The sequence below is a fragment of the Procambarus clarkii genome, chromosome 1 (assembly GCF_040958095.1).
Source record: "Procambarus clarkii isolate CNS0578487 chromosome 1, FALCON_Pclarkii_2.0, whole genome shotgun sequence".
In the NCBI taxonomy this organism is placed as follows: Eukaryota; Metazoa; Arthropoda; class Malacostraca; order Decapoda; family Cambaridae; genus Procambarus; species Procambarus clarkii.
This window is the reverse complement of record NC_091150.1, coordinates 50182111-50193612: the sequence shown is the minus strand read 5'-3', so window position 1 is coordinate 50193612 and position 11502 is coordinate 50182111. Positions and strand designations below refer to the sequence as shown.

The 11502-nt window shown below is 42.3% G+C and overlaps 1 protein-coding gene across 1 annotated transcript; it reads right to left on the bottom strand.

Annotated features, from left to right (window-relative positions):
• Positions 1-4578: 4578 nt before the first annotated feature.
• Positions 4579-11502, bottom strand: LOC138355227 (uncharacterized). Its single transcript, XM_069310118.1, has 3 exons — positions 11089-11502; positions 7846-8016; positions 4579-5544 (listed from the first exon to the last, which is right to left on the bottom strand). The coding sequence occupies exons 1-3, from the start codon at positions 11285-11287 to the stop codon at positions 5261-5263; spliced, it is 654 nt and encodes a 217-aa protein (XP_069166219.1). The 5' UTR covers positions 11288-11502; the 3' UTR covers positions 4579-5260.

Below are 11502 nucleotides of genomic sequence, written 5' to 3'. Positions count from 1 at the left end.
ACTGTGTGTACTCACCGAATTGTGCTTGTGGGGGTTGAGCTCTGGCCCTTTGGTCCCGCCTCTCAACCGTCAATCAACAGGTGATGATTGACTTCTCAGCCTTGCATAGTAAGCTGAGAAGTGCGTTCTGGCTACTAGGTACGACATATACATACATATATATATATATATATATATATATATATATATATATATATATATATATATATATATATATATATATATATATATAAAATATAACTTTCTGGTGGTCTATCACGACATATATGTAGTTTCGTCCACATACTTGTTATAAGTAACATTTCTGGATGATGGGTTGTCAGTAGCGAACTTTACGCTAGAAAACGTCAGAACTTCATTCAGAAACGTAAATAAAAATGTCTTTATATCGCTGTACGCCACATATGTAAGATCAGTCTTAGAGTATGCCGCCCCACCTCAAGAAACACTTAAGGTATCATGTCCACCCCAGAGATGGGTGGACATGATAGAGACTTATAAAATACTTAAGGGGACTGACAGTGTGGAAAAAAGAGAAAATGTATAATAGAACTAGGTGAGTCAAAGAGATATGTCGGGTTTTCATTTAGCGTAAGAGCAGTGGAAAATGGAATGAGGTAAAGCAACGGGTTGTAGAAGCAAACTCCAATCAATACTTTAAAAGTAAATATACCAGAGAAAACAAAGATCAGGAGTCATTGCTTTAAACAACAGGCGGATACAAAAGCGGGGCCCAAGAGCTAAAGTTCGATCTTGCGGGCACAAAGAGGTGAATCAAAATAGATGAGTACGCACGGCCTGAGCCACCCAGGCCACGGGTAACGACGCTACTCATCACAGGAGGAGCACAGACCCGCGGCCCACCAGCTATCGGAAACCAATGTGTAGCCCACTAGTAATTTGTTCGCCTGAGGCGGATAAGGTCACGTCACAGTATCAGGGATGGGGGTGTTTAAGGTAGCCTCGGGTCACGTCACAGTATCAGGGGGGGGGGTGTATAAGGTAGCCTCGGGTCACGTCACAGTATCAGGTGTGGGGGTGTATAAGGTAGCCTCGGGTCACGTCACAGTATCAGGGGTGGAAGGGGTGTGTAAGGTAGCCTCGGGGCACGTCACAGTATCAGGGGTGGGGGTGTATAAGGTAGCCTCGGGTCACGTCACAGTATCAGGGGTGGAAGGGGTGTGTAAGGTAGCCTCGGGGCACGTCACAGTATCAGGGGTGGGGGTGTATAAGATAGCCTCGGGTCACGTCACAGTATCAGGGGTGGAAGGGGTGTATAAGGTAGCCTCGGGTCACGTCACAGTATCAGGGGTGGGGGTGTATAAGGTAGCCTCGGGTCACGTCACAGTATCAGGGGTGGAAGGGGTGTATAAGGTAGCCTCGGGGCACGTCACAGTATTAGGGGGGGGTGTTTAAGGTAGCCTCGGGTCACGTCACAGTATTAGGGGGGGGTGTATAATTACATCCCACCCAGAGAGACACTGGACACTGGAAACTGGACTCTGGGCACTTGACTCTGGACACTGGACACTTGACTCTGGACACTGGACACTTGACTCTGGACACTCGACACTTGACTCTGGACACTGGGAACTGGACACTGGACATTGCACACTGGACACTAGAGTCATCTCGACTTAAGAGTTCGTTTAAGAAAGTGATCTATAAGTAAATGTTGAGGCAGTAAAGTAGGATTACACTGGCCTCCCTGGAGTCCTCTGGCAAGTACCTCAGAGTACCTCAGAGTACTTATATCGTTGAGACACTGTTTATCTGGTCGTGGAGCAGTCGTTTGTGCGGGGGCCCGGAGGTGTCATGGGATGCGGTTCGAACCCATAACAATACCTCACTATTTTCTCATGTAGATTCCTGCTCCCCACCCTTTCAGTCCTTATCATCTCCCCCCCCCCCCCCCCGGCCCAATCTACCACAATACCCTCCCCCCCACCAACCAACCCCCCCCCTTCTCCTTAACCAAGTGAGGCCTTTTTTCCTGGGCAACAACCGAGCCAACACGCAGCCATTTGGCAGTGAGGGAGCGGGGCTATGGTTAGGCCATTACTGGAACTGTGAACACGGCCACAAGGACATCCTACCTCAGCATCTCCTGATCACTTAGTTACTACCAAACGTTTTGGGGGATCAGTTCACCTAGTTACTACCAAGCGTCTGGAGGCACAAATGCCTCAGAGGCATAATCACTGCGAAACGTTTAACTAATCCCAAACTAAACGTCAAACAGCTTCGCTAAATGCTACTTCCCCAACATCATTAGTTTCGTTTAATTACCTGCTGTAAATCTTTTTTGATAAATTTAATTTAAACAGTTAATTGCGTTTTAAATTTCAGTGTAATAAAGTACCGAGTGAAAGTGTTGATATTTACTTTATTAGCAGTGATGACAGAATAATAAATCATTGTTCATCAAATTTATATATTATATTGCATGACCTGCAGTCATATTTGGAGGTGGACCTGTAGTCATATTTGGAGGTGGACCTGTAGTCATATTTGGAGGTGGACCTGTAGTCATATTTGGAGGTGGACCTCCAGTCATATTTGGAGGTGGACCTGTAGTCATATTTGGAGGTGGACCTGTAGTCATATTTGGAGGTGGACCTCCAGTCATATTTGGAGGTGGACCTGTAGTCATATTTGGAGGTGGACCTGTAGTCATATTTGGAGGTGGACCTCCAGTCATATTTGGAGGTGGATCAGAATGATGCCTGCGATTCGAATCCAAGTAATACGCAAACACTCGAAGCGTGTAAATACACTTCAAATTTCTAAATACACTATGTAAACATCAGAACACACTCCAAACATCAGAGTATTCTCCAAACATCAGAGTATTCTCTAAACATCAGAAGGTCCTCCAAACATCAGAGTATTCTCCAAACATCAGAATATTCTCCAAACAGCAGAAGGTCCTCCAAACATCAGAGTATTCTCCAAACATCAGAGTATTCTCCAAACATCAGAGTATTCTCCAAACATCAGAGTATTCTCCAAACATCAGAGTATTCTCCAAACATCAGAATATTCTCCAAACAGCAGAAGGTCCTCCAAATATCACAAAAACTCCATAAGGTGTTGTGTTGTCAGGGACAGATGTCAGGTAGGTTTAACATGGCATTAATTTAGGCCAAGGCCAGCACTGCCCCTCCCCATGATGCTGCCCACAACAGCCGCCTGACTCCTGAGGACCACTGGTGGAAGTACTCTGGCGGCCTCCTCCTCCACCACCACCACTAAACTGGAGGAGTCGTAATGATGGCGAACGTCCCTTCACCAACACTACTTCTCAACACACATGAGCAACCTTCCGCTTGTCACTTCTTGCTGCTTTACGCCGCCTCAACCCACTCTTCCCTCCCTAGTTTCCCTCCTTCCCTTCCTTCCTACCCTTCCCGCCACCCTTTCCCTACTTCCTAAAACCCTCCCTTCCCTACATACCCCTATTCCCGGGGGTCTCCCTTTCCTTCGATAAAGCCTCTCATTCCCCCTTTTCAAGCACCCTTTCTTCCCCTTCCCCCCCCCCCTCCTAGTCCTTTTTAAAGCTGTTCTCCATCCCCCAAACCACTCTCTCACCCCCCACCTCCCGGGCCTGGCTGCACCGAGACACTAATGCACCTGTCTGCTTTGTTTACTCTGCGTTGCTCTTTATTTACTTCCTTCATTGAGAGCTCCCAGTGTCCTCCCTGGGACCACTGCTCTCGCTGTCTCCTCCAATGGGTCTTCCCTGACGGCCCGTCCCATTGGAGGAGAGGCGAGGCATCTCCCCCGTGAGGTGATGTGTGAGGGCTGCAGATCCTAGATGTAGGGGGCTACTACCATGTCTTCTGTGGGGGTAGATACGGCTTCTACCATGTGTTGTGTGGGGAGTAGATACGGTTTCTACCATGTGTTGTGTGGGGAGTAGATACGGTTTCTACCATGTGTTGTGAGGGGGTAGATACAGCTTCTATCATGTGTTGTGGGGGTAGATACGGTTTCTACCATGTGTTGTGAGGGGGTAGATACGGCTTCTATCATGTGTTGTGGGGGGGGTAGATACGGTTTCTACCATGAGTTGCGTGGGTAGACGTTGACACTCACAAAGTTGACACTTGGTGTGTCCGATACTTACAAAGTTGACACGTGGTGTATTTGACACTCACAAAGTTGACACTTGGTGTATTAAACATTTGGGTTTTGAGAGAGCTGCGATATACGTCTATATCCCAGGCATATTCTGGCCACTATAACATCACATTGCTGTGTTCTTGCTCTGTTAGTTCCATATATAAATGTCTCCTCACGGCATTCATCATAATGTTTAATGCTACAACTTTCAGGTCTTTCTGAACTTGTTGGATCAGTAAGATTATCATCAGACATTCGTTTCAGTGTTATTTCTGTCACTGCGAATGAAATACCTATATACATTTCTGCTAATGATATCGAACCCGGGATTCTAGAGTGTGAATCGAGAACGTGAACCATTATAAATTTAGCACTAAATAAGAAAAAACAAATTGAACATATCTGTTAAATTATATATACAAAAAATATTAAAGGAAATAAAAATGATATAAAGAAACCTTGATAAAAAAATTTAATAAGTAAGAGTTACAGTAATAATTTACAGGTACAGTTAATAATTTACAGGTACAGTAAATAATTTACAGTTACAGTAATAAGGAAGAGTTCCACAGGAGGAGAAATTTGTCGGCATCACACTTGTTGATAAAATGGGAAGTCTGTATTTTGCAGCTATCGTCCAATTTTCCTAATTTTCATAACCGGTAAATTCACAGAAATTGTTAAAAATTAAATAATGCAACGATTTATCACCATCTACTTGAAGATGAACATGTTTTCGGGGAAATGTTCGATGATGCTTCATAAATCGTCTTGATTTTGTTTGATATTTTTAATATGAACAAAAAACAACAGGTAGTAGACATACTTTCAGATTCATGATACTTCCAGATTTAATGTATTTCATGTGCAGATTACATCCTTAAATGACACTTAAGATGACATTTTTGTGTTTGGTGTTACTTGTGATGTCTGTGTTGCTGCATGTGCTGTAAGTGCTACGTACGTCTTCATTGCTGGTGTTACATACGACTTCTATGCAGCTGGTGTTACGTACGATATCTATGCTACTTTCGCTGTATAATGATGCCTTTTCAATTACTTATGACGTCTGTGCTGCTTCTGGTGCCCTGCCTACGACATCTGTGGCGCTTTGCGTACGACACATACACTGCTGCTAATGTTTCGGGTGCGTGTATTCGCAAATGAAGCCGCTCCTCTTGCTGCAGTCCCGAGCAGCGGCGGCCGAGTGCACAGCCACGCAGCCCTCCGGACACACCACCATGCAGATGTCCACCTTCTTCACCGCCACCATGTTCATGGTGATGTTGTTATCGTCGGTGTCCACAGAGCCCAGCGGCTCCCTGAAGGTGTCGGCTTCCACGGGCTTCCCGGAAAGCCACCGCCAGCCTTCTCCTTTGCCATGGTACGACGCCCCGAGGTAAATAGACCGTTCCGTCGCTGTAAGAACATGGGGTGAAGAGGGTTAGATATCGACAGGGGAAATGAAATGGTTCATATAGTGGATATTGTGGGGTTTGTACAGTGGCTAGTCGACAGTGGGGACGGTTTTGTTCTTATAGTGGGGCAGGTCGACAGTGGGAATATTGTGGTTCGTATAGTGACAGTGAAAATAATATGACTTGTATAGTGACAGGGAGACTGTGGAAAATGTATGAGTTATATAGTGACAGTAAGATTGAGTATTTAGTATACTTCGTATAGTGACAGGACAACAAGGGAAATGGTATTGTTCGTACGGGTTGTACTGATTGATAGAGTTGATGATTCAGGTTACATTAAGTATGGTTAACATATTGATGGTAAATAGTCCATAGAGTGATGATAGAGTGTTCAGAGGCCGATAATGGAGAGTTCTCAGATTGATGAATAACAGTTCTTAGATCAAATGTAGATGGCTCACAGGTTGGCAGATATATTATTCATAAACTGATTGACTGTGAAAAGCAACAAATTCTCAAGCAATTTCTTGGGAGGTTTGATACACACACACCTGCCACTCTCCAGGTGTGATAGTGCCTGCCACTCTCCATAGTGTATAACAAATCACTGGAAACAGGGGAACTGCCAGAAATTTGCAAAGCAGCTAATGAAGTTCCGATATACAAGAAAGGGGATAGACATGAGGCACTGAACTACAGGCCAGTGTCCCTAACCTGCATACCATGCAAGCTGATGGAGAAGATTGTGCGAAGAAAGCTGGTGGATCATCTGGAGCAAAAGAACTTTGTAACACAGCATCAACATGGGTTCAGAGATGGCAAGTCCTGCCTCACAGGGCTAATTGAATTCTACGACCAGGCAAGAAAGAGAGGGGTGGGCAGACGGCATATTTTTGGATTGCTAGAAAGCCTTTGACACAGTACCACACAAGAGGCTAGTGAAAAAGCTGGAGATGCAGGCTGGAGTGAAAGGAAAGGTACTCCGTTGGATAAGGGAGTACCTAAGCAACAGAAGACAACGAGTCAGTGTGAGGGGTGAGGTCTCAGATTGGCGTGACGTCATGAGTGGAGTTCCGCAGTGGTCAGTCCTTGGACCTATACTGTTTCTGATATATGTAAATGATCTCCCAGAGGGTATAGACTCGTTTCTCTCAATGTTTGCTGATGATGCAAAAATTATGAAGAGGATTGAAACAGAGGAAGATAGTAAGAGGCTACAAGATGACCTAGACCGACTGAGTGAATGGTCCAACAAATGGCTGTTGACGTTCAACCCGAGTAAATGCAAAGTAATGAAACTAGGCATTGGAAACAGGAGGCCAGACACAGGATACCGAATGGGAAATGAAGTACTTCATGAAACAGAAAGAGAGAGAGAGATCTAGGAATTGATTTTACACCAAACCTGTCTCCTGAAGCAAACACACAAAGAATTACGTCTGAGGCATATGCGAGGCTGGCTAACATCAGAACAGCCTTCAGGAATAAGTGTAAAGAATCATTTAGAATCTTGTATACCACATACGTAAGACCAATCCTGGAGTATGCGGCCCCAGCTTGGAACCCGTACCTTGTCAAGCACAATAGGAACCTGGAAAAAGTTCAGAGGTATGCCACTAGACTAGTCCCAGAACTAAGAGGCATGAGTTTCGAGGAAAGGCTGGTGGAAATGCACCTTACTACACTGGAAGACAGAAGAGTGAGGGGGAAAACATGATCACTACCTCCAGAATCATCAGGGGAATTGACAGGGTTGACAAGGATAAACTATTCAACACTGGTGGTGCGCGAACAAGGGGACACAGGTGGAAACTGAGTACCCAAATGAGCCACAGGGACGTTAGAAAGAACTTTTTCAGTGTCAGACTAGTTAACAGGTGGAATGCATTAGGCAGCGATGTGGTGGAGGCTGACTCCATACACAGTTATAAATGTAGATATGGTAGAGCCCAGTAGGCTCAGGAATCTGTACACCAGTTGATTGACAGTTGAGTGGCAGGACCAAAGAGCCAAAGCTCAACCCCCGCAAGTACAACTAGATGAGAACACACACACACACACACACATACCATCACACAAAGGTTTCTTTCTACTGTTGAGTTGTATCGTCATCTTTATGTACTCACTGGTGAGTAAAATACCTTATATATAAAAATGTATCAAATATGTCTGAGTTTAAGTACAGCTCTCTCTCTCTCTCTCTCTCTCTCTCTCTCTCTCTCTCTCTCTCTCTCTCTCTCTCTCTCTCTCTCTCTCTCTCTCTCTCTCTCTCTCTCTCTCTCTCTCCCTCCTTACTCACGATACTTATCCATGAGGACGGCCATGAGGGAGTTGAAGTGTGTGGGCTCAGCCAACTGTGCCCCCATCAACTTGCAGAAGGCCTTCCCCTCCTCCCAGGAGAGCGCGTGCTTCGTGTTGACGTAGAAGCACTGAGACATTACTGGTATGAAGGGCGTAGGGCAAGATCCGGCTGTAGAATACACAAGTCCGTGTTGGTTGTGTGTATGTGCATCTGTCTATATCTATCCATAAATCCGTCTATTCATCTAACAATCCATTTATCTGTCCATCTATATATCACTCTATCCATTCAACTACCTATCTATCTATCGATCCATCTATCCATCCATCTGTCTATTAATATATATATATATATATATAAATATCTATTCATCTAAACACTTATCTGACGATCCATCTATACAGTCTATCTATCCCTCTATAAATCATTATGTCGCTCCATCTATGTATTCATCTAACTATGCAGCTATCTATCCGTTCATTTATGCATCTAACTATCCATCTACCCATTCATCTATCCATCCAACCTATCCAACTATCTACGTACCCCAATTTTTTTTTATTAATACATTAGGTACATGTGCATTTGTGCAGCTGCTCTAGACCATATGAAGGGGAGTACAGAGTGTGTCAAAAAGCTAGCTCCCCATCTCGCTGGATGGTTAGTCATACAGGGCCATATGCTCAGTAGCCTGTATTGGAGAGTTCAATGTAAACTCTACGGTCCACACTCACCAGATTTTATTTCGCCATTTTATTTCAAACTTCATGAAAATCTACCAAAACTACGAATAATTTATCTTATATTCATTATTTCTCAGGGCATAGATACCATTGGAAACATTTTCCCCTTTACGTACCTAAGAGCTCTTCGGTTTGTTAGTCAAGAACGCTTGGACGAGGAGTTTTTAGAATATTGATCATAGTGCTCTCAAGCTTTGTTATCCATTAAACTTTTGGGACGTTAACCGTAAAAAAGCACAACGTTCATTATAGCAAAATATGTGCTGAGAAAATTCGCCCAAAAAATATGTTATGAAACCCATATTTTTCTGGGTTCGAAAATACTGCAAAGTCTTGAAACGTTTTGATATGCATGTGTTGTTTAATTATGAAAATACAGTTGGAAAATTATTAGCTATAAACAGCGCTCATAGTGATAACTGTGTCATTTACAAAATACATTATTAAGATTGTCATAAATTCTATCAAGGTCAAGCATCCAAATTGCTGTGAAATTTCAAATTTCACACCATAAATAGTCTGTTCAAAAATGGCTAATTATCTACTGCTCTATTCATTCATTTGTCAGAAAATTCTCACCAAATTGATTGGAAGCGTTCTTATTCAATAAATACCTATTCAAACATTTTCAATAGAAACATTATTGAATCTGATTTTATACAAATCACACAACCACACATTATTAACATTAGGAACGGTATAAACAATTTAGATCCATTTTTAATTTGTCAGTTCAAAAGCTATTTAAGATCAATAATGCCTACATATCCCATTAATAATTAATTAAAAATCCCATTAGTACTGTTGTTTCCTAGAATTCACATGTGTTGGCCAATGGGCCTGTTACATTTTCATCTTGTTCTTATGTTCATGGTAGAAAACATTGTTTTACAAATCCCCTCATTATCTTACTGCTTATATATATATATATATATATATATATATATATATATATATATATATATATATATATATATATATATATATATATATATATATATATATATATATATATATATATATTAGTATATTTTGGTAGCAGTCTTTCCTGTAGACATATATTATTAAATATGACCGAAAAAGTAAGATTAATAATTCTAACACGAATTTCCTCAATCTTTCGTACATTTCTTTTCACTGTTGGTGGTAATTCAAAAATCAATTCTCCAAAATTCATTTTTATTTCAAGTCTGACGCGACACTTGAGCGCATTTCGTAAAACTTATTACATTTTCAAAGACTTTAGTTTAAACATACACAACTGAATAGAACTTACACATCTCCGATTTGTTTATATCTACATTTGAGTGAGGTGGATGGGGTGAGGTGGTATTTAATAAGGTATTAATTTCATCAACACAAGACAGAACACGAAACAATGGGTATTGAATAGAAGTGATTGTAGAAAGCCTGTTGGTCCATATTTCTTGATGCTTCTATATTGGAGCGGAGTCTTGAGGTGGGTAGAATATAGTTGTGCATTAATTGGCTGTTGATTGCTGGTGTTGACTTCTTGATGTGTAGTGCCTCGCAAACGTCAAGCCGCCTGCTATCGCTGTATCTATCGATGATTTCTGTGTTGTTTACTAGGATTTCTCTGGCGATGGTTTGGTTGTGGGAAGAGATTATATGTTCCTTAATGGAGCCCTGTTGCTTATGCATCGTTAAACGCCTAGAAAGAGATGTTGTTGTCTTGCCTATATACTGGGTTTTTTGGAGCTTACAGTCCCCAAGAGGGCATTTGAAGGCATAGACGACGTTGGTCTCTTTTAAAGCGTTCTGTTTGGTGTCTGGAGAGTTTCTCATGAGTAGGCTGGCCGTTTTTCTGGTTTTATAGTAAATCGTCAGTTGTATCCTCTGATTTTTGTCTCAAACCTCACTCAAATGTAGATATAAACAAATCGGAGATGTGTAAGTTCTATTCAGTTGTGTATGTTTAAACTAAAGTCTTTGAAAATGTAATAAGTTTTACGAAACGCGCTCAAGTGTCGCGTCAGACTAGAAATAAAAATGAATTTTGGAGAATTGATTTTTGAATTACCACCAACAGTGAAAAGAAATGTGCGAAAGATTGAGAAAATTCGTGTTAGAATTATTAATCTTACTTTTTCGGTCATATTTAATAATATATATATATATATATATATATATATATATATATATATATATATATATATATATATATATATATATATATATATATATATATATATATATAAACTCACTCACATGAAAACTCACATGAAGGAATTACGACGGAAACTGATCAACGTGTATATTGCAAGCTTATCGTTGCTGAAGGTACTTTGGCACATCACTCGCCCCTTCTGTTCTACATCCTGAAAGGCATAGAACTTCATTCTCCCTATTCCGTGAATGAATGAGAACTTCATTCTCCCTATTCATTCTCCCTATTCGAATCCAGTTCGATCGACACTTCCCGGAACACTCCCATTACCTATTAAAATAGGTCTTGGCACATCCTTCCTCAACTCACCCATGGCTTTGTCGATCCTGGAGCTTATGAAGTAGGCCATTTTCCTCAGGTCCTGGTGAATGTCCAGAATCTCATCGTAAGCGTCGTTCAGTACGTCGGTGGCGTTCCACTCCACGTTTATGATCAGGTTCTGTCGCGAGGGTTTCCACAGGACGGTCACCACCAACGCCACGCTCAACTTCCAGGGCAGAGACGGCATTTTGGCGCGTTGATGTCGAAGATGTCGTCTGAGGCGAGTTGATATTCGCTCTCAGTGGAATCACAGCCTAGCGGGCGACGCCCCAGCGTTGCGGATTTATAAACGACAAACGGGCGGGCTGTGGGCGGGACAAATGCTTTACTAGAACCCCGTAGAGTGAGAGGAGATCTCGGAATGGGTGTGTGGGCCGCAGCTGTGTCGTGGAGGTAGTGATG